Raw genomic sequence first — 24,414 nt, 5'->3', positions numbered from 1 at the left:
AAAATAAAATGCTAAATCGCATAAAAAATTTGCATGGATACAGTATGTGTGAAAGAACTACTAATAAATGTTCTTCCCACTCACTGCCTTGAATATGTAAACAATCATCACATTGTGGCTTTTACACCACATTATATTTATCTTCCTTGCAAAACTAACACCTTATCGTAATAAGTCCTCAGTCAGCGTTAATGCATAAAGTTTCAGGGTTAGAAATACTTAATCCTTTTAAGTACAAACTGCTCTCCAAGTTTAATTGTCAAACAAAGCCTTTTGCCAACATTTCTCTGGGTTGACCTGAATTTTCCATAGGGCACAAAGAGTTATTAAGACGCAGTCATCAAGTGCCTAATACCTTTCAGCGTAAATGAAAACATCTGTTTATAAGTCATGTCGCAGCTGTCAGACTTTGCATCTTAAATTGTCTAAAGTGACACGAAATAGCCAAAAAATTGTCTGCGCTGTTGAGTAAGCATATTATCTTAGCCAGGAAGGAAATGGGAGAGTCGGCCATGCTAGAGATCAGATGGCGGCATCTGGCATGCAAATCTTTTCTAATTAATAAAATACGTTTTAACCGCGTCGCTACTGCAACCCGGGCTGAAGTAAGAAGTCTTTTAGGTGGCTCCCCAGACAAAACTTATATTTTTTGTTCAAGTTTTATAGTGTGTGCTCTGATAATTCTGTTATAAACATGCTCTGATTGGACAGTTTTACTTTATATATAGTGATAATGGGCGAGAGTATCAGTGCCAGGTGGCCTTAAAGTGAACCTGACGAGAGAGGAATATGAAGGCTGCCATATTTGCTTTCTTTTAAACAATGCCTCTAATACTTTTAGGTATAGACCCTGAACAAGCATTCATATTAGGTATTTATGACTAGTTTTTGACTGAATTGGCTGCATACTTGTTTCAGACATGTGATTCGAGCTCTACTGCAGTCAGGACAGCCAGGCAACTGGCATTGTTTAAACATAAATAAATATGTCTCCATACCCCTCTCACTTCAATTGTGCTTTAGGAATATAGTAGAACTGGGAAACCTTGAGAGCCAGCAGGCAGTGTGCACAGAATTTAAAGCGGACCTGAACACAAAACGTCCTCTCTGCTCTAAAAGATACACGACAGCATCATAACCTTTAAACAAAAAACACTTTTGTTACAGCTGATTCAAATCCTTAAATACATCTGCACTATTTCTACTTTTTGTTTCATGGAAGCAGACATATTGTTAAAAGCCTGTGCTTTCAAATGAGCTTATCTGCCGTGGTAGTCATGTGACACAGGGTATAGATCAAATTACAACTTATGATTAATCACAAATGAGGGGGAATTAGACAGGCTAAACTCTCTAAATACATACAGGGTGAATTTCTTTATATTTCCTTCAGTCCTGTGCAAGAGTTCAGGTCCACTTTAAAGTGTACCAGAGAAGAAGCAACCTGCTTTAATTAATACTATACACAAGTAGGGACATAAGAACAGACACTTACCCTGCTGTCTGTTTCACTCTGACCTGCCCTGTGAGCTTGTAATCCCCCCTGTAAAAACCACAGACTGAGCTCTGTCGGCTGCTTTATCAGGAAGCTCTATAGCAGTGAGAGCAGTCTGCTCAATCCTGCCCCCTCTGTCTGTGTTCTCCCTATTTGTGAGAGCAGTCTGCTCCAGCCCCCCCCCCCCCTCTCTGCCTGTGTTCTCCCTATTTGTGAGAGCTGTCTGCTCAAGCCCACCCCCTCTCTGCCTGTGGTCTCCCAATTTGTGAGAGCAGTCTGCTCAAGCCCACCCCCTCTCTGCCTGTGTTCTCCCCATTTGTGAGAGCAGTTTGCTCCAGCCCACCCACCTCTCTGCCTGTGTTCTCCCTATCTGTACACAGAATGGCATCACAGAGAGCAGTACCTTTATCAGGAAGCTCTATAGCAGTGAGAGCAGTCTGCTCAAGCCTGCCCCCTCTGTCTGTGTTCTCCCTATTTGTGAGAGCAGTCTGCTCCAGCCCCCCCCCCCCTCTCTGCCCGTGTTCTCCCTATTTGTGAGAGCTGTCTGCTCAAGCCCACCCCCTCTCTGCCTGTGGTCTCCCAATTTGTGAGAGCAGTCTGCTCAAGCCCACCCCCTCTCTGCCTGTGTTCTCCCCATTTGTGAGAGCAGTCTGCTCAAGCCCACCCCATCTCTGCCTGTGTTCTCCCCATTTAAGAGAGCAGTCTGCTCAAGCCCACCCCATCTCTGCCTGTGTTCTCCCCATTTGTGAGAGCAGTCTGCTCCAGCCCACCCACCTCTCTGCCTGTGTTCTCCCCATTTGTGAGAGCAGTCTGCTCCAGCCCACCCACCTCTCTGCCTGTGTTCTCCCTATCTGTACACAGAATGGCATCACAGAGTGCAGTACCTGTGATGGGAAATGAGCAGCTCAGTAAACATATTTATTTTATCTACCCAGCTAATTAGTGTCCTGGCTTGTTACACACTTATCTCTCCCCATCTGAGCCAGGAACATACAGGGACACTGCTCTACTGCTCTGATGACTGTACACAGATCACATGCAGCAGCAGCTGTGCTTGTCTTTGGTTTTACAGTAGTAAGTAAAAGTAACTGTGCCTGTGTGAATATGTCTGCAGATTTTTTCCCCAATATATATATATATATATATATATATATATATATATATGTCCCTGCATACATTATTTGCTGGAGAACTTTATACACAGTGACACTGACCCGGAAGCAGGTGGCGGCCATCTTGGATTTTAGACAGGATAAAAATGTAAATTAAGAATGAAATCAGCACAGGAGAGCAACAAAAATAACAGGAAAAGCCTCTATTTGGCATACACTTTCAGGGGGTATGTTTATTTTAGAGGTACCTGCTCATCTCACGTTTCCTTTAATGCTGAAATATATTGAAAATATATGTACAGTGTGTGGAGGGATTTGATGAGATAGATCCCTCTCTGATCACATAATGATCTGAGGGGGATCTATCTATTGGCCACTTCAATCACTGTATGGCCAGCTTTAGCTTTGAAAAAAGCAATAATTCCTTTCCAGACCCCACTGGCAATCTGATAAAAATCCCTGGATTAACTAATAGCTGTTTTTTATTGGAAATGTAGGTAGGTTGCTCTTTTAAAAAAACATCCAATCCCTTTTTAGCCACTTAACGACCACGTAACGCCGATAGGCGTCGGCAGGTCGAAGTGGTGTTACTATGGAAATGGCCGTTGCCATGTCAGTTCACGGAGGGTGTCTCCGTGAATAGCCTGCGAGCCTCCGATCGTGGCTCGCAGGCTAATTGTAAACACGCGGGGAAGAAATCCCCTGTGTTTACATAAATACGGGCCGTAAAGGAGATCGGCGATCCCCGGCCTCTGATTGGCCGGGGATCGCCGCAGTCTGATAGGCTGAAGCCTATTAGAGGCAGCGCAGGACGGATATCCGTCCTGTACTGCCCATAGCCTACAGGAAAGGGAGGGAAGGAGAGGGAGTGCAGGATATCTCTCCCCCCCCCCCCCCCCCCCCCCGCTAAACACATGTAGCCGGCGGCGATCAGACCCCCCCGGCAGGACATCCCCCTAGTGGGGAAAAAAGGGGGGAAGTCTGGTCGCCCTGCAGCAAACCTGATCTGTGCTGTGGGCTGGAGAGCCCACGCAGCACAGATCAAGGAAAAGGAGCCTGGTCCTTAAGTGGTTAAAGTGGGACCCAGTTATACGGTATATTTATGCAAGATTATATTATTGCTTCTTAAGTGCAATAAACCTACTTTAGCTCACTTTTCCTCTTTACTAAGGTTGCACATGCACCTTATTAGCCCTTGTCCACGAAAGTAGGAAATTTGGCCACCTGCAGCCGTGAGGAAATGTTCCAACCGCCATAGACCACCAGTGGGGTTAGTTAGGAGTAGGTAGGGGTAGTTCAGTAATAGTTATATAACAATAGGTTAATGTTAGGAGTAGGTAGATGTAGGTTAGTGTTAGTTATATAGCGATAGGTTAGTGTTAGGAGTAGGTAAGGGGTAGGTTAGAGGTAGGAGTAGGTAGAGGTAGGTTAGTGTTAGGGTTATATAGCGATAGGTTAGTGTTAGGAGTAGGTAAGGGGTAGGGGTAGGTTAGAGTTAGGAGTAGGTAGAGGTAGGTTAGTGTTAGGGTTATATTGCGATAGGTTAGTGTTAGGAGTAGGTAGATGGAGGGTTAATATGGCAGGAAGGTTAGGTAAGTGACTGTAGAATATTGGTTAAATTTACTATCTGCATTATCCAGTACCAAGTAGTTGGAAATCGGCAGTACTGCTGATATTCTACCAGCAGCTTTACCATGCGTTGAAATTTATACACGACCCCTTTTTTGTATATGTCTTGTCTGCACCCCCTGATTCTTTTTGTTTAAAGGAAGCTTCTTATGCATCGTAAGATACTTTCTGGGGTGATACAGCAGTAATTGGCTAATCCCTTGAGCCGGATGGAAGTCACTTGGTTCTTACTTGCGCCGCATCACGTGTGAACAGTGTAGTGTCCGCTCCGATGGTGCACTGTGGTCCCGCTGGAGCCCAGGACAAGATGTTATCCCCCCCTTGGCTGTATGGGGAATGCATCTGCTCTTCTGGGATTATTGCAGACTGAGGAATGAATATTACATTACAGTAATCCCAGCCAAGCAGTTCAGGTCAGAAAGGATACAGTACGTTTTGCTTCCAGACTTATGAACCAGGTGAGACAAATGGAGGAGAACTCTGGGTATCTTTTATAACATTGATCAGGTTAAAGCTCAACACACACCATACAATCTCGGTTGTCCAGATTTACCAAATCTATATAGTATAAGGGCCAACAGATTGAAAATACCTTGAATGAGTGATTGGATAAGTGGTAAGATTGAACAACCAAGATTGTATGGTGTGTGTTGAGCCTAAGATCAGGTTTTAGCAACAACAGCGTTTGCCTATATTACAGCTTCCTGTATCTCTCTATCTATATGTGTATATTTTTGACATGCTGTTTTCAGTGATAGCTGATAGCTAGATTTTAGACCAGTTTTATACCTGTGGAAAGCGGTGCGCTTCACTACCCTCCTCACATCGCCACCACCAAAAATGAAACATTTCTGCCTTACGCTTTGACGTCAGTGCATTCCATTGCTGCCCCCCCCCCCTCGCATGGCCACCGCCAACAAATTTCAAATTTCTGTGCCACTCATTGCCTTTAATGCATTCCGCCAGCACGGAAGTTGCGCAATAACGTGCTGTTGACTTTGCGGCGGGTCGGTGACGAATCAGAAGCTTCCGACGTGATGTGGCTAGTGTACAGGAACCCATACACTTTCTTTTGCTGTTGTGTTATCCTGCGCCGCAGAAAGGGGAACGCAACACAAAGAAAGTGCACGTGTAAAAGGGGCATGAAAGTAAATCTGTAACGTTAAAAAAAAGTTGTATACCTACATCAGTAGGGAATAGACTTAGGCCTCTTTCCCACTAAGACGTTGCGTTAGATGCGATGTTAAAGGGAAGGTCCAAGCAAAAAAAAAAAAATGAGATTCACTTACCTGGGGCTTCTACCAGCCCCATGTAGCCATCCTGTGCCCTCGTAGTCACTCACTGCTGCTCCAGTCCCCCGCTGGCAGCTTTCTGACCTCGGAGGTCAGGGCCAAATTGCGTACATTTTTACACATTCCCGCTAGTGCAGGATCATTAACACATACATTTTTACGCGTTAGTGGTGAAACGCGTAAATTTTTGTTCCTGCACTAGCTGGAATGCGTAAAAATGTATGCAATGTGGCCCTGACCTCCGAGGTCAGAAAGCTGCCAGCGGGGGACTGGAGCAGCAGTGAGTGGCTACAAGGGCACAGGATGGCTACATGGGGCTGGTAGAAGCCCCAGGTAAGTGAATCTCATTTTTTTTTTTTTTTGCTTGAACCTTCCCTTTAAGGTCGCATAACGTGCCCCTAACGCAACGCATGGTGGTGATAGAGGAGGACGTCAGAATGAGCCGCGTTATGCAGTTCAAAAGACTGCGGAGACCACGTGATCGGAACACTCCGCATCCCACCAGCCAATCAGCGCACAAAGTGGCCGCTCCAGGAAAAAATCCATTACATCAACAGTGCAGTGAATATTAATTAGCCATGTGGCTAATCACTGCGCATGTGCACACAGTCTAACGCGGCTAAAACCGCGTACAACGCACAGCACGCTGCACTTTCACAGAACGTGCAGCGTTATGCTGTAACACAATGTGGGCACTGTGACCAGTTCGATTTTTTATTGCTGTGAGTTGGGCTGCGTTACAGGCTGCTCTAACGCCTGTAACGTCCCACTCTGCTCCTATTGTATTTGGTCAGCATTGTAGCAGAGAGCGACATGGTGGCCATGCATGGCTGTATCACACCCAGCCTGGATACATCCATACTCTGAACAATGCGAGATGTAATGATATCATCACAATACCACAGATTTATCAAAACCAGTGCAGGTAAAATTGGAGCACTTCCACTGCCCCACTATTCTTGGCTTCACACGTATACTAGTTTGGAACTTGACTTGAGGCACATCTAATACAACTGCATGCTTTTTGGGCAGTTCAGCCTCCCATCTGCCGGTCAACAAGTGCTTTCCGGCTCCAATTTTAAGAAGATCGTTACAGGGCCTGCAACGTAAGGCTCTCCATTACTGTTTCACGGTACTAGGGATAATAACTCACCTTCTCACTTGTAATTCGACAGATGTCACACACTCTGTCCGCTCCTAGCAGCCAATCACTATCTTGTTTTTTTTTTTTCCTTTAACTCAACTCCCAACGAATTAACCCAACTAAAGGTGGCCACTAACGATACAATCTTTTTCATCCAATCTTACCATTTCTGTGTAATATAAGAGACTGCCTATAGTAAACATTTAATATATTCATTCAGTTTACTCTTCTACATAGATTTGGTAAGATTGGATGAAAAAGATTGGATCCTTTTGTTTATGAAAAAGATTGGCCACCTTTAGTATACTGGGCTTAATCATCAGCCTCTTATGTCAGGCTTTAGGTCGCATCATTTGTCAGAATCAGCATAGTCTTTTTATTTTTATAAATTATTTATTTCACAGAAAAAAAAAGACTATAAATAGTTCCTAAGAAGAGCAACAACAAAGGAGAACCACCAAAGTTAAGCTCCACTCTGTGACCGGTGTTCCTCACCAGTACCCTCAGATTAGCACATTTTATTCATCCTGGTCATACTAACACTCCCCCCCCAACGCTAATTACATCCACTCCCCCCTGCTAGTCGTTACTGTCTATTCCCTCCATCCTCTGTCCCACATTCATCAAAAAAGCCAAACATCTCTATTCTCTCATGTCCACCATGGTAACTATTACACTCAACAAAACATTTGTAAAGCGCTTTTCTCCCGTACGACCCAAAGCACATAAGCTTGTCTCAGATCAGTACATAGTGATGTGTACAGGGGGAAAAGGTATGTCACAAAGCACCAGTCACCTCTGCTCTTTCATAGCCACCATTCCTAAAAATGCATTTCCTCCTTTGTCCCAAAACCACACAGAATTCCAATCATCTCTACTTTCTCATGTCCACCACTTAAAGCCTCTTGCACACTGCAAGCGTTTCAGGTTCAGATTCCGCTTTTTAATCAGTTTTTACACCCGATTCAGATTCCGATTTGCAGTGTGCAGGGAGCAAACTGCAAATCGGAATCTGAATCTGATGTAAAAACTGATTAAAAAGCGGAATCTGAATCGGAATCACTTGCAGTGTGCAAGAGGCCTAACAGTTATTTATTACATCCTCTGGCCCCCACTCACAGCAGCTGGATGTTACCTCCACTCTCTCATTTAAATAGTTACCCTTTTTTTTGTCGAAATCGCTACTCTCTCAAGCCAGTCATTACCCTTAACCACTTGCCGACCAAGTGATTTCCTATTGATCTGTGCTGGTTGGGCTCTTCAGCCCCCAGCATAGATCGTGTTGCAGGCAGGGCGATCAGACTTCCCCCCCCCCCTTTTTTCCCCACTAGGGGGATGTCCTGCTGGGGGGGTCTGATCGCCACCGCTCTGCTGTGCCTTGCGGGGGGCTCCTCAAAGCCCCCCTCCGCAGCGCTATTCCCCCCTCCCTCTCCTTCCCTCCCTCTCCCAGGCTCTGTGGGCAGTACAGGACGGCGATACGTCCTGTACCGCCTCTGATAGGCTTCAGCCCATCAGACGGCGGCGATCCCCGGCCTATCAGAGGACGGGGATCGCCGATCTACTTTATGGCGCTGTTGCACCGCCGTGCAGTGTAAACACCGGGGATTTCTTCCCCGCGTGTTTACATTTCGCCTGCGAGTCACGATCGGAGGCTCGCAGGCAGTTCACGGAGACACCCTCCGTGAACTGACCTGGAACCTCCATGGAAACCCGCAGACAACCAGTTTACGCCAATCGGCGTTAGCTGGTCGTCAAGAGGTTAAAACGCGCACACCCGCCTTTGATCCTTCTTTCCAATTACCAGTTATCCAAAAACAAAAAAACAAGAAAAGGTTTTTGGATCAATTATACCATAAATATAATTTCTTTTTTACACTTGAAACATGAAAGAAAAGAAAGTATTTACTACCAGGAGGAATGGCTTTTGTATCAAGTATTTTGGAAAATACAGTCCATTTTCTAGAGCTGAGCTATTCCACGTTACACAATACCTCTGGCTAATGTAAGCACCCTATACATTTATTTATACTTTGCATTGAGTAATGTAGGTATTTCCTTCACATAAACATCCAGCTGGAACACGAATCCCTGTTGTTGGCAGTAACTGCAGGAAAGGAAACACACAACTGTTAATAAGTTTTCCAAAAAGAGGAAATACTGTGACTTATTAAAAGATTTGAAATGATTTATTAGTGTCAGGGATATACAACACTGTAACAAAATCGCAATGCCAAATATTGTGGATCACAGTCTTACAGAATTACATCTGACATTCCATTCGCTCAGACTTTATAAAACAAATCTACCCAAAACCAGTTTTCCATTTATGGGTGTATGTTGGTGAATATCTCTCCACTGTGTGCAATTCGAAGGTTGAGACTTAAAGCAGACCTGAACTCAGAACTTCCTCTTTGTTGTTATGCAACAGAATAATAACCTTTAAAGAAAACCATTTCCTTGTTATAGGGCTCCTACTGAGATGCTGCAGTGTTGTTACTTTCTGGTATCCTGGGAGCACAGAAAGGGTTAACCTCCTGTGTTTACATATTAGCTCAGAATCCAGCAATGTCGGCAGACAGTTGACAGCTCAGATTTCACTGCCTCATTACATGCTGAGAAGGGAGAATTATACAGGCTGTTCTCTATAAACACACAGGGTATATTTCTCTGTGTTCTCCTTCTCTCCTATGCAAGATTCCACGCAATTCGTTTTTTCGGCCACAGGAAGTGAGTGCTAGAGAGTCTCACTTCCTGTTTGGCTGTCAGCCAGAAGGGGATTACCGCGTTTTTAAGGCGAAAATCCCTGAAGGCTGTTTTTTGGTATGCGGTGCTTTTTTGCTAATTTTATGTGTATTTCTGCATACCTCTACCATAAATGACAATCATTAGATGGGAATAGATACCAAAAAATCAGCAGCAAGCTGTGTGTGAATATTCTTTCGAATTGGAGAGGACTACAAAAAATGCGGGCCTAAAGTGAGCCTGCACATGGAAGCGGGGAGCTGCTGCCTAATAAAGTAGGCTGCACATGGAAGAGGGGAGCTGCTGCCTAAAGTGAGCCTGCACATGGAAGAGGGGAGCTGCTGCCTAATAAAGGGGGCTGCACATGGAAGAGGGGAGCTGCTGCCTATTAAAGGGGGCGGCACATGGAAGAGGGGAGCTGCTGCCTAATAAAGGGGGCTGCACATGGAAGAGGGGAGCTGCTGCCTAATAAAGGGGGCTGCACATGGAAGATGGGAGCTGCTGCCTAATAAAGGGGGCTGCATATGGAAGAGGGGAGCTGCTGCCTATTAAAGGGGGCTGCACATGGAAGAGGGGAGCTGCTGCCTAATAAAGGGGGCTGCACATGGAAGATGGGAGCTGCTGCCTAATAAAGGGGGCTGCATATGGAAGAGGGGAGCTGCTGCCTATTAAAGGGGGCTGCACATGGAAGAGGGGAGCTGCTGCCTAATAAAGGGGGCTACACATGAAAGAGGGGGCTGCAGCCTATTAAAGGGGGCTGCACATAGAAGGAGCGAGCTGCTGCCTATTAAACGGGGCTGCACATAGAAGAGGGGAGCTGCTGCCTATTAAAGGGGGCTGAACATGGAAGAAGGGAGCTGCTGCCTATTAAAGGGGGCTGCACATTGAAGAGGGGGCTGCACATGGAAGAAGGGAGATGCTGCCTGTTGAGGGGGCTGCACATAGAAGAAGGGAGCTGCGGCCAAATAAAGAGGGCTGCACATGGAAGAGGGGAGCTGCTGCCTAATAAAGGGGGCTGCACATGGAAGAGGGGAGCTGCTGCCTATTAAAGGGGGCTGCACATGGAAGAGGGGAGCTGCTGCCTAATAAAGGGGGCTGCACATGGAAGAGGGGAGCTGCTGCCTATTAAAGGGGGCTGCACATTAAAGAGGGAAACTGCCTGTTGAGGGGGCCTGCAGCCTATTAAAGGGACTGCACATAGAAGAGGGGAGCTGCTGTCCACTGAAGTGGGGCTGCACATGGAAGAGAGTACCTGCTACCTAGTAAAGTTGGCTTGGTATGGAAGGGTTAGTGGAAGCACAACTTGGCAAAACTATTAATCTTTCTCTTAATAATTTGTTGTACAATGCCTCATTATATGTGTGCATCCTATATAATAATCTGCCTGTGTCCCTGCGTTCAGGCCAGCGCACGTGGGCGGACTTTAGACAGCACAGGAGGACAGGTGCAGGGGGCGGGTGTCTGCGCGTTGTGAAACGCAGGCCGTTGTGTTGTGCGGGCTTGTATGTGTAGCAGGCGTGCGCATGCATGCTGACCATGCGGTCAATGTTGTGGCGGCGTTGGCGTAGGGGGGGTGGTGGTGGTGGTGGTGAGGGGTGTAGCGGCCAAGGCCTAGCGCCCTTATTGTAACGGGCCTAAGGTTTAGTTTTATAAATAATGAGAATCATATTAAGAAGAAATCCAAGATGCAGTAAACAGCTGGGGGTTTATACCGTGTGAATTGCTGAATGTGCAGATGTACATGCAGCATCATTGTCAGTAATACTGCAGGATGGTCCAGGGGGTTGAAAAAACACATAGTGCGCGTTAAAAGGCAGCACACCGCAGAAATCAGCACTGCTGTGCAGGCCTCGCCAGGGCTGAAGAGTTAAGTTGCTGTCACATTAATGCCCCAAGCATTTCCCTACATATCTCTCACCTCCACTGCTACATAATGGGAGCAAAATTGCATTTCTAAACATTTGAACTGCAGGTAACCAACACCTCACTAAACTGATCTCATTCAATCGCTTCAATTTAGCAGCAGGATTTTTCCCCCCTTCCCTCGTGCACATTACCTCAGAGCTGAGTGATGTTGATAAGGCCCAGGCCTGAAAAATTGGATCCCTGATAAGGGGTCCTGTTATCAGAAGGTGGTGGTGGGAAGGGGGGGCCCGCTGTTCCTCATTTCCATTTAGATGAGTATTGATTATTTATTTATCCCAGCAAAGTGAGCCTCGCTTCCAATCTTATCTCAGCCGCTGCTTGTCAGCAGAAAAGAGAGATAGAGTTTACAGACATCACTATCTCAGATAAAAGTTAGACCGGGCCTTTCTTCCCCTTTTTTTTTCCTTTAAACCTTGACTGAAGGGATAACTTTTTTTTCCCCCTGCAAATAAGAAGTGACGGTGGCGGATTTTCCAGCATGATTCCTGTCAGCTGGCCGATGTATTTAAAGCAGAGTCACCCTGCTTGATGTTGTTTTGTGAGGAGATTTTTAATTTTATAAAAGCGCTTGTTATTGTATCCAAGCTCATCTCTAATGCCCATCCATAAATACAGCTGAATTCAGTAGAATACTTGTCAGCGAACAATAAGATTTCCTGACTTTCTCTTTCTCATATCTGACCTGTCCTCTACCGCCTCCTACCATTAGTTACAGTACTCTGTGAAAATTCCCAGGCATGTAAAATGATTGTATAGCTCTCTCTGCCATTTCTGATGTCAGCCAAGGCACTATCTGCACATAGTTTGTATGTTCACCCCGCGTCTGCGTGGGTTTCCTCACATATCCCAAAAACTTACAGATAAGTTAATTGGCTTCCCCCTAAAATTGGACCTAGACTACGATACATACACAACGCAATACATACATACACGGTACATACATGAAATACAGTGGGTTGCAAAAGTATTCGGCCGCCTTGAAGTTTTCCACATTTTGTCACATTAGTGCCACAAACATGCATCAATTTTATTGGAATTCCACATGAAAGACCAATGCAAAGTGGTGTACATGTGAGAAGTGGATCGAAAATCATACATCATTCCAAACATTTTTTACAAATAAATAACTGCAAAGTGGGGTGTGCGTAATTATTCAGCCCCCTGAGTCAATACTTTGTAGAACCACCTTTTGCTGCAATTACAGCTGCCAGTCTTTTAGGGTATGTCTCTACCAGCTTTGCACATCTAGAGACTGAAATCCTTGCCCATTCTTCTTTGCAAAACAGCTCCAGCTTAGTCAGATTAGATGGACAGCGTTTGTGAACAGCAGTTTTTAGATCTTGCCACATATTCTCGATTGGATTTAGATCTGGACTTTGACTGGGCCATTCTAACACATAGATATGTTTTGTTTTAAACCATTCCATTGTTGCCCTGGCTTTATGTTTTGGGTCATTGTCCTGCTGGAAGGTGAACCTCCGCCCCAGTCTCAAGTATTTTGCAGTCTCCAAGAGGTTTTCTTCCAAGTTTGCCCTGTATTTGGCTCCATCCATCTTCCCATCAACTCTGACCAGCTTCCCTGTCCCTGCTGAAGAGATGCACCCCCTGAGCATGATGCTGCCACCACCATATTTGACAGTGGGGATGGTGTGTTCAGAGTGATGCGCAGTATTAGTTTTCCGCCACACATAGTGTTTTGCATTTTGGTCAAAAAGTTCCATTTTGGTCTCATTTGACCAGAGCACCTTCTGCCACATGGTTGCTGTGTCCCCCACATGGCTTGTGGCAAACTGCAAACAGGAATTCTTATGCTTTTCTGTTAACAATGGCTTTCTTCTTGCCACTCTTCCATAAAGGCAAACTTTGTACAGTGCATGACTAATAGTTGTCCTATGGACAGAGTCTCCCACCTGAGCTGTAGATCTCTGCAGCTCGTCCAGAGTCACCAAGGGCCTCTTGACTGCATTTCTGATCAGCGCTCTCCTTGTTCGGCCTGTGAGTTTAGGTGGATGGCCTTGTCTTGGTAGGTTTACAGTTGTGCCATACTCCTTCCATTTCTAAATGATCGCTTGAACAGTGCTCCGTGGGATGTTTAAGGCTTTGGAAATCTTTTTGTAGCCTGAGCCTGCTTTAAATTTCTCAATAACTTGATCCCTGACCTGTGTGTTCTTTGGACTTCACAGTGTTGTTGCTCCCAATATTCTCTTAGACAACCTCTGAGGCCCTCACAGAGCAGCTGTATTTGTAATGACATTAGATTACACACAGGTGCACTCTATTTAGTCATTAGCACTCATCAGGCAATGTCTATAGGCAACTAACTGCACTCAAATCAAAGGGGGCCGAATAATTTTGCACACACCACTTTGCAGTTATTTATTTGTAAAAAAAAATGTTTGGAATCATGTATGATTTTTGTTCCACTTCTCATGTGTACACCACTTTGTGTTGGTCTTTCATGTGGAATTCCAATAAAACTGATTCATGTTTGTGGCAGTAATATGACAAAATGTGGAAAACTTCAAGGGGGCCGAATACTTTTGCAACCCACTGTATATGACTATGGTAGGGATTCGATTTTGAGCCCCTCTGAGGGACAGTTAAGTGACAAAACAATATATACTTTGTACAGCGCTGCGGAAGATGTTAGTTATACATAAATAATAAATAATAATTATGCACTTATATAGCGCTAACCTCTTCTGCAGCACTTCACAAAGTACATAGGGATTAATTCACAAAGCATTACCACATTTGGTAATGCAGAAAACTGATGATTTTACTGAACATTTGCTCAAATTTCAGTTCACTAAGGCTGTTACTGAATGGAAAAGTAAAATTAACGACTACTAAGTTAAATTATCGACTTATGTGGTAAATACTTCAATAAATGTCAATTCACAAAGATTAGAGCTTGCGGTAAAAAAGTGAGATGTTCGGTATTTATCTCGAACCTGGAGCTGGCGGTAAATGACAATCAGCCAGTCGGTAAAATGAAAAAGCAAAGGAGACAGCCAATAGGAGTAGCCACCTCGCCCTACTACTCACTCACTGCTGAGTGGGACATCAGAAAGTAAACAAGATATGAGATGCAGGAGCAGGGCACATTCCTTGAGGTTTCCCCGTAACCCTTTAAGCCCTTTTTACACTTAGTACAGTACATCGGGTCACCCAAAGACATTGGCCTCAATTCACTAAGATCATGCTGGAGATAATAAGGCAAGAGAAAACTTGCCACCACACAGTCAAAGAGAGATCTTATTTCTTCATTCCTTAAAGGAGTCATCAGGGAAAATGTAATAAAATAAGTGCTGCTTACTTGGGCTTCCTCCAGCCCCAAGCTCCCAGCATGTCCCTAGCCGCAGCCGTTCGCCGCAGCTCCGTCCCGGTCCCCGGCGATAACGTCAGGGCGACCTCCAGGTCGGCCTGTACTGCACCTGCACGAGCGGCGCTGTCAATCACCGCCACGTGGGCCGGAGCGGACTGCGCAGGCGCAGTACTGGAGTTTCTGGAGAAATTTTAAGGATTGAAGAGTTAACTTAAAGACAGAAGAGTTAACTTTAGGTTTGCCTGAGGTAAAATGTTTCCTGAATACTACATGCCTCATCACCATGGTGATAACTCTAGAAACGTTATTAAAGACAGGAGATAAACTTAGTGAATTGAGGCCATTGTATCCCGTCGCAGAAGTAATACTGAGCGTGGTGTGGCATGTTGCGGTGTTTCTCGCTATGGCACCACAAGAGCTGTAGTGCGTTGTGCATAACAACTCCAGAAGTGAGGCATACTTTCAATGGAAAGTATGCCTCACTGATTTGGTCGCACCAGAGCGATACTGCGACTTGTCATGGCCGGTATGGTGCGATCGTATAGTAACCACACTGCAACAGTGTAAAAGGAGCCTTAGACATGCACATGTAAAGACTGACACAGAGAACCAGAGGGAGGAGGCATGTAGTTTAAAGGAATGCCGGGGATGCCTTTTACTCTTGTACGCTGTCAAAAGCAGCAACTTGAGGAATGGCTCATGGCAGACCACTTGTACCATAAGAATCATCACAATGCTGCTCAGAAGTGGGAGAACATCACCATAGCAGAACACAGCTTACTGCTGGTTTGACTTCTTATTACCAAACAGGACTTTTAGTAAGTTGTAGCTTTGTTTTTTAGGGGTATATAATCAAACCATTAAACCATGTGTGAAAATCTTGGTGTATTCGGGAAAAAAGTCTAAAATACTGAATGCTAGTTTACTGAACTATTATTTTTTGCCGAACAAGTAACCACTTAAAGGGAAGGTCCAAGCAAAATAAAAAAAATGAGTTTCACTTACCTGGGGCTTCTACCAGCCCCATGCAGCCATCCTGTGCCCTCGTAGTCACTCACTGCTGCTCCAGTCCCCCGCTGGCAGCTTGCCGACCTCGGAGGTCGGCGGGCCGCATTGCGTACATTTTTACGCATTCCCGCTAGTGCAGGAACATTAACACATATATTTTTATGCGTTAGTGGTGCAATGCGTAAATTGTAAATTGCTGGGCTCGGGCGGCTGGGGGGACCCTCTTTTGCCGCTGCACGCGGCGGATCGCCGCCCTGCGGCGGCGATCAGGTAGCACACGCGGCTGGCAAAGTGCATGTGCTCCTTTTTATTTGATAGAAATCGGGGCCTGAGAAATCCTCCTGCGCAGGTTACCCCGAGCTGAGCTCGGGATAACCGGCAAGGAGGTTAAGGACCACAGGCTTCCCCCTGCACTCCCCCACCCCCCACACAGGAATGTATCCCCCCCTTTCTGCCCATCAACAGAGCTTTCTGTTGGTGGGCTCTGATCGCTGCACACAGTTGTTTTTTTTTTAATAATGTATTTGTTCTTTTTTTCTTGAAATAAAAATGCTTAATTTTTTATTTATTTATCCCTCCCCCTCCCCCCCCCCCCCCCCCCAACAGCCAATCACAGCAATCAGCTCTTATAGGCATCAGCCTATGAGAGCCGATCGCTCTCTGAGCCTCTCCAGGGGACACCCTCACGGCTGTCCCCAGTACAGCGCAGCCTTAGATCGCAGCACTGTACAATGTAAAAAGGGGGCAGTTTCGCCGTCTAACAGTCTGCTAGCGCCGATCGACTCCAGCAGACTGTTGATAGAGCAGAGCTCCGTCATTCAAGCGGGAATGCGTGCGCGATCCCCTCCAAACCACTCCCCCAGGACTTTACGCCAGTTGGCGTTGCACAGTCCTGGGTGGAGCCACCTTGCGACCACCAATTGGAGTTAGGTGATTAAAGTGAACCCGATGTGAAAATAAACTTATGAGATAAACAATTATGTTTATCTTCCTATTCCTTAAAAATGACTTTTTTTTAAGTATCCCATGGTTTTCTTTTATATTTAAACATTCACAAAGTAGGTTGAATGTTTTTCTGTCTCTAATCAGTGGCAGCCTATTAAGTGTCCCTAAATGAAAATGCATGGACTATTGACATATCCTATTCCGCTCCGTCCCTCAGAAGTTGTTTTCTGTCAAGGAAACTTTTATGCCTGTAATTAGCTGATCAGTGATGTTTACTATATTCCCGACAAGGTGCCGACAAGACAGAAGCTGCCACTTCCATGTCTAAAAATGAATTTTCAGGTAGCAAAATAAAGCAAGTAAAACGGCCTGGTTGTTAATGTTTTGTACTGTACAAACACGTGCTGCACACCAGGAGTTTTTCTGAGCGTTTTGAGTTTTTGAAACCTCCTGCTAATGTTATACTATGTGTCTGTGCACACTGGAGCAATGAGGTTTTGTAAAAAAAAAAAACCATAGCAATACATTGGGAAGAGCTTTTGAAACCTCTAGCACTTGGAAAGCTTTTCTGGTGTGTCTCAGCCCTAACTGTCATAGCTAAATAGCCTAGGCTAAACATTACCAGCAGGGCGGGTCTACCAATGTACAGCAATATATAGATATAGGAAGTGTTTCTGATGCTGAAATCCGGATAATTAATGGAAAAGTGGGTATCCTAAATAACTTCCTGCATTCCACTGTGTGTCACTACAGTACCTTTTTAATGCTACAGTTGTTTATATTAAAGACTGATGCGGTGCAACATTAAAGGACCGATATCGCGAAAATCGTAAAATGTAAAATACGTGTAATCCCATATAAATAAGAAGTACATTTCTTCCAGAGTAAAATGAGCCATACATTACTTTTTTTTTCCTATGTTGCTGTCACTTACAGTACGTAGTAGAAATCTGACAGAACTGACAGGTTTTGGACTGGCCCATCTCCTCATGGGCGATTTGCAGTGTTTTGTTTATTTTTAAAAACACTCAGTGAATGGCAGTTGCTCTATCCAACTGCCAAAAAAGTGTGTAGCGAGCAGGGGGGCAGGCCAGCATCATTGTAGAAGTACTCCTCAGGGAATGTCTTTATAAAGAATACAATCTTGCTGAGAATTCCACATGAGGACATGGACTAGTGCAACACCTGACTGTAATGTCAGATTTCTACTACCTGCTGTGAGTGACAGCAACATAGGAGAAAAGTAATTTATGGCTTATTTTACTCCTGAAGAAACATACTTCTTATTTGTATATGTTTAAATGTATTTTAAATTTTCCAATTTTGCGCGAAAGTGGTCCTTTAACAAAGCTTTAGGAAACACTTCTTTATAGGAAAGCTAAATAATAGGTGGCTTTACTTATATACCTTTTAAAAATGGTAATTTCAAGGCTGTTGCACTGATTATTCTCTCTTGCTGAACCATGGACCCAGAACAAGTATGCCGATCGAGCTGGCTAGCAATGACAGTACTGGCTGCATACATGCTGCAGGTGTATGATTTAAACATACGATCATGACTAGTTATAGCAGCAGAACTCACAGAGAATCATGTGATGAGTTTGATCAGGTGATAGATTTATAAGGCCTCTGATTCGTCGATGATCACAGCAGAATATCAGCCTTACAAATCTATCACCTGCACAAAGTAATCATATGCCGCTCCATCAGTTCTGCTACACACTGGCAACACTAATCATGCAGCCAGGCATTTTTTAAGTGGATAAAAATGACAGGCTTTTTATTCCTCTGACTTCAGGATTCCCATTCACACCAGAAATCACTGCGGGGTGACTTGCATACCATTTCTAGGAAGTATGTGCAGATGTGTTACTTATTCTAATGACAGACAGCAAGTACTAGAGAGGAGAGAAAAAAAATAGATGTAGGAGATAACAGTGCTCAAAACACAGTACAGGCAGTGAGGTCTGCAGTATTGCCACACTACAATGTGTCCCCATTATTTTTCTTTTTAGGGTCCTTCGGCACTGAAAATTGCAAAGCGCAAACCCAATGCGATTGGGTTTTTCGAAATTTTCCAATGTGATTTGCCTTTTGATTACATGTTTGGTGCATGCATTTGCAATGCGTTTGTGTTTTTCAGTTTAAATGGCCAGTTCAAATCTGATTGGCTGAAAAGAATGCATTGTGTTTGTCTTTCAATTTACAGGCTGAAAAAGGAAAATAACATATGATTGGTGGAGACACATTAAAGTGTACCTGAGATGGGGATTGAGAAAACATACATACCTGGGGCTTCTTCCAGCCCCCTCCGGCCTGATCGCTCCCTCATCGGCTTCAGTCACCTCTTGGGACACCCGCAAATGGCCCCAGTAAGTCCTCCAGCTGGGACAGGTGTGGCTGCACTCGCTCCTTCATCTGCGCAGGCATGTGGCATGGCTGTGCATGTTCAGTTGGCCCCGGACCAGAGAAGTTTCCATGGCCAATTGCAGAAGACTCAGGAGGACGGCGATGGAGCAATAAGCCTGGAGGGGGCTGGAGGATCCCCCAGGTATGTATATTATTTCTTTCAATCCTCATCTCACGTACTCTTTGAAGTTGGCCAAACTTCTAGCGATTTTTTTTGGTGGTTGATCAACCAAGAGACAGATCTCTCTCTGATCAAATCTGATAGCAGAGCGATATCTGTTGCCCACCATAAACCGCAGGCCAATTCCTGATCTATTTCAGCATGAAATCTTTTGGTGATTAACCTTGTGACGCTGCTCCCGGCCGCTGTCCCCCTAATGTTTTATGTGCCCCCCCCCCCCCCCCCTCTGGTGCCTGTGCAGTTATACTTTACCTGCCCGCCTTCAGTGTGTGTCCTCGTACTTCTGCATTTGCACCCCCAAGTTGTTGACAGCATTATAGTTACGTACGGTAGTAGCTGTTTGGCTACTATCTGAATCGGGCCCCTCAATTCTCCACCTGGATACCCGAATACTGATAAATATTAGACATCTGCCAATACCCACACCCAAATGACCTGATGCAGTGATCAGGCATGTGTCGAGAATATGACTGCAGGCAGAAGGGGCATATCTCAAGTTAGTTCATCTTTCTTGTCTTGGGAAATAGAGAGGTATGACTGGACTTGGGCAGAAATGTCTGGCAGCTGCTACAGGGGTGGCAAGAATGCTGGGAGAGGGGTGTGGTGCCTCATTCTGCTACCCATGCCTTGCCTCACAGGTCTCATGTGAATAAAATATTGTCATGGTTTAGGAGTATGCGCCTCATGCACAGACACACATACTTGCTAGTTGCCAACATTATTCTATTTGAAAAGGTTTGCAGCACTGAAGTGCTGGAATGAAGTACTTGTCCAGTGTTTTAATTATGGGAAGTCCACACTGGTCTGTACTCCATTTTTTTTCTTCATGTTATAGTCTCTATTATTTCTCCACAGAAAACGTCAGTGACAGTCCAGTGATTTCTGTGTGACTGTTGGTCAGCCCATATTTTGTAAAAAGCCCCTCACATTCGGACCTTGGCTGTATGAGCCCGCAGCTAAATCTGTTCCTGGTCCATTACAAGGCGTGCTTGTGCGGCAGATCAATCATTCCACCCGGCTCTCTCTTGACGGCCGTATTACTGCTTCACATAAACGTCTCCCGCTGCCACATAAACAAACTTGTTTCCTCTCCGGCCGCTGACATTTTTAAGGTCTCTGTAAAGGGTACAGCAGGCCTGCAGCCCTCTGCATGGTGTCAGAGGGAGACCCCAGTCCAATTCTAGCAATAAATGCTACAAAATAGGAACTCCCTAGAGGCCCAGCTTATGTGGTGAGGTCTTTAACCTCTTCCATCTGTGCTACTCTTTAAAGGGCTTCATTTAGATCTGCGGCCGGTACAAGCGATCTTAATGTCAAAGTCAGCAGTATTTTCAGCTGTGTATGTGGCCTTGTAATGCACTGAATTGTGTGAAATGGACTGTCCCCGTAATGTCACCAGAATTGTTTCGCTCTCCCTGCCTGTAGTTACAGCCTGTAAAGAATGAGGCTGTGTGTGTTTCTGATGCAGGTTACAGACAGGAATATATGTGTAATTATGCCAGCTGCAAATAGAAAATATCTAATTCCTGCCATTGCCACAATTTTGTCAGTTGTTTGTCCGTGAATAAATTTCTATTTCACAGCATTTACCTGTAAGCTTTGCTTGAAATGGCATTTAAAGTGTATTTGTTTGTGTGAAGCCCCGTGTGGAGGAAATTATTATTATTATAATACATTTATACGTTGCTAAAACATTTTATCACAGTGCTGTACAGAGAATATTGAACAATCAATTGACATCACCAACTGTCCCTTAAAGTGAATGTTCTATTATTATTATTATTTAGTATTTATATAGCACCAACATCTTCCGCAGCGCTGTACAGAGTACATTGTGTTGTCACTTAACTTTCCCTCAGAGAGGCTCACAATCTAATCCTTACCATAGTCATATGTCTGTATCATATAGTGGCTTGTATCGTAGTCTAGGGACAATTTTAGGGGGAAGCCAATTAACTTATCTGTATGTTTTTGGAATGTGGGAGGAAATCAGAGTGCCTGGAGGTAACCCACAGAGACACAGGGAGAACGTACAAACTCCATACATACAGTGCCGTGGATTGGATTCGAACTGGGGACCCAGCACAGCAAGGAGAGAGTGCTAACCTTTACTCTACCATCTAAGTTCCACTTTGGAGAAGAGAATGAGTTTTGGGAGTGTGGGGGGAACTGGTGTCCCGAGTAAACCCATACAAACACTGGGACAACATAAGAGCTCAATGCAGACTGTATGTTATTACGTGAGCCACCTTTATTTTTGCCCTAAAATAGCAGTCACGTTACCTGTGCCCAGTGCCTCACTGTAGTTGTGGACTCTAGAGTACTGCAGTGTCACCCTTCTTGTGTGCCTCTCCTGGACTAGGTTAGAGGAGGCCCCTCTCCATAAGTACTATAAATTTCTTGGAAGGAAAATCAGATGATAGCTCATATTAGCAGTAATAGCATTCATCTAACCCACGGATGTCCAAATCCAGTACTGAAGGGAAGAGGTCCTCAAACAAACTTCATGTGAAGCAGTAGAGCATACCAGAATTATCAGATTGCATGTTATCACCAGTCAGAGCAAAAAAAAAAAAAAAAAAAAAAAAGATGAATGAGAAGCTTAGAAATCATAGCTTGGCTGTTTGAAAGGCAAAGAAATTTGTTGCACATCCTTTTTCCTTTAAAATGCAAGCCCATTTAAGAATCATTTTACATGGTATATCCTGATGCTCACACTTACTTCTCATATTATTATTACCATATTACTTATTGCATTTCTAAAGCATCAACGTGTTGAGCAGTGCTGGACAATAAACACGTGCAATGAGACAAAGGATGGCAGACGTAACAAGGTTATACAATATAGGACAAAGCTATACAAGGCAAATGGTACAAAATACACGATCATGCAATTTTGGGCTGGTTAGGTATGCCCAGTAATACATGTATGAGGCAAGGCGGTCATAGGAAAGGAGCACAGTGATGGGGCACACGATCATGTAGAATTAACTAGGGAAGAGAGGACACTGCCAAAGGCTTACAATCTAAGGGGATTGGGCACACTAGATAGGGCTATAGAATAAGTAATCAGTAGAAATATATTGAGTGGTAGGATGTGGTTAGGCCATCTTAAAGAGGTGGGTTTTGAGGGCTAGCTTGAATGTGTTAAAGGAGGGGCCAAGTCTGATGGGCAGTGGAAGGGAGTTCCAAACAGTGGGGGCAGCTCTTGAGAAATCCTGCAGGCGCATATGGGAGTAGGAAATGCGCGGGGCAGTTAGGCAAAGGTCATTGGAGGACTGAAGTGGATAGATTGGTTGGTATATACCTGTGAACAAGCTCCAAGATGTAGGTAGGGCAGATTTTGTGCACAGATGTATCCTGAATTGGATAGGGAGCCAGTGCAGAGATTTAAAGAGGGGGCATATGGATGCAGAGAAGAATGGATGAGTCTGGCAGCTGCATTCATAACTGATTGAAGGGGGGCAGTGCGGTTCAAGGGGAGGCCAGACAGGAGGAGAGTTGCAGTAATCAAGGTAGGAGATGAGGGCATGGATGTGCAGCGTAGTAGTGTTCTGGGTCTGGGTCAGAAAGGGGTGGATCTTGGAGATATTACGGAGGTGGAAGTTGCAGGCTTTGATGACATTTTGAATGTGGGGCATGAAGAAAAAAGCAGAGTCCAGGGTGACGTGCAGGCTTGGGAGGTAGGGCGAATGGTTGCATTGTCGAATGTGAGGTGGAAATCTGGGAGGGGTACAGCAGTGCGGGCAGAAAGTTCGGGAGCTCAGTTTTGTCTTGATTAAGCTTCAGGAACCTAGCTGACATCCAGGAGGAATTAGTTGAAAGGTATGAGAAGACCTTATCCATGGTGGTGGATGAGAGATCAGGGTATGGAGGTAATCTAATGGTGTCGTCTGCAGCTACACATTGCTATTATAAGCTTCAAATTCCTACCTCCTCGTGTAGACACATGGTGTGTGCTGTAACCCAGGAAATCTGGGAAATGTAGTTTGGAATATTTTGTTCTTTTTTCTTTGTGTGTTACATGGTCACACTTGACTGACACGCCCAGCAGCAGATTCCAGAGATTCCAGAGAGGAAATAGATCAAGTCATGTATTGGTTTCAAGCACATTTGGCCCAAAAAACAAGTAATCTGGCACAATGCATCTATAACCTGTTTGTACTTGAGTGAAGTACCTGTTGTATTTACTTTTCTTTCAGATTGCTCTTATAACTTGTCTTGTTCAATTTCGGGTTTAGTTAGACCTTAAAGGAGTTGCAAGGTGGAAACAAAAACAAAAAAGTTGTTCTTACCCGGGTCTTTCTCCAGCCTATAGAAGTCATTTGTGTCCCTCGCCCAAGCTCCGGTCTACTCCTGGGTCCTGCTGGCCCCCTCTGCCTTTTGCACATGCGGGGGCGAACAAGCCTACGTCATCAGAAGTGTACGAGAGCATATTGCATATGGTCCCGGGGATGTGGCCGCATTTGTGCCCGCGCATGTGCAGAAGTCAGTGACTTGGCCAGGTCGCTGATCCTTCAGAGCCTGCCAGTGAGACCCAGGAGAAGACCAGAACTGCAGCCAGGGACACAAATGACTATTAGGGGCTGGAAGAAGCCTTGGGTAAGTCATTTGCATTGTCAGTCACCTTGCAACCCCTTTAAAGTGAACCCAAGGTGAGAGGGAAATGGAGGCTGCCATATCTATTTCATATTTATGGGCGCTTTTAGTAGCACCGAAATTCTACAAATAGTGATTTGTGCAATAATATAATATTTATTATTTGTGTTTCAGGTCCTCAGTACAGACTAGAGAAGCAGAACCAGCCGAATATCCCCGTAGATTTGGACAGCACCCTGGAGAGTCAGAATTCCCTGGAGTTCTGCCTAGTGAGAGAGAACAGTAAGTGTCTCCATTGTGTCTGGTTGAGCACATGGTTACTGGGGCAGCTGTTGGCTCCTTGACTTGCCTGTGACAATGAGAATATGTCCATGAACTGTGATTGATTGACTCGCTGCCTGTGTGTAAGTATCAGGGTCCTGTTTATCTCGCTGGTGACAGATCTGTGTGGAGGGTCTGACTGCAGCACAGCTGAAATGAGAATCTCTAGATAACCGATGAAAGGGGTCGTGAGTAGAAGGAAACAGAATATATTATGCATTGTCTCAAATGCAGTCATGTCTTTCCTTAAGCTGCACACAGGTGCTCAGCTGTTGTCTTCCTG

At 44.9% G+C, this 24,414-nt stretch overlaps 1 protein-coding gene across 1 annotated transcript in view; it reads left to right on the top strand.

Moving 5' to 3' along the window:
* The window catches only part of MAPKAP1 (MAPK associated protein 1), a 245,109-nt gene that overhangs the window by 164,006 nt on the left and 56,689 nt on the right, over positions 1–24,414 (top strand). The window contains exon 8 of the mRNA XM_068247952.1: positions 23,985–24,092. Within this exon, the coding sequence (XP_068104053.1) occupies positions 23,985–24,092 (108 nt within the window). The remainder of the gene's footprint in view (positions 1–23,984; positions 24,093–24,414) is intronic.

Source organism: Hyperolius riggenbachi, chromosome 8 (assembly GCF_040937935.1).
Source record: "Hyperolius riggenbachi isolate aHypRig1 chromosome 8, aHypRig1.pri, whole genome shotgun sequence".
NCBI classification, from domain to species: domain Eukaryota; kingdom Metazoa; phylum Chordata; class Amphibia; order Anura; family Hyperoliidae; genus Hyperolius; species Hyperolius riggenbachi.
This window is presented reverse-complemented; position numbering and strand designations above follow the sequence as displayed.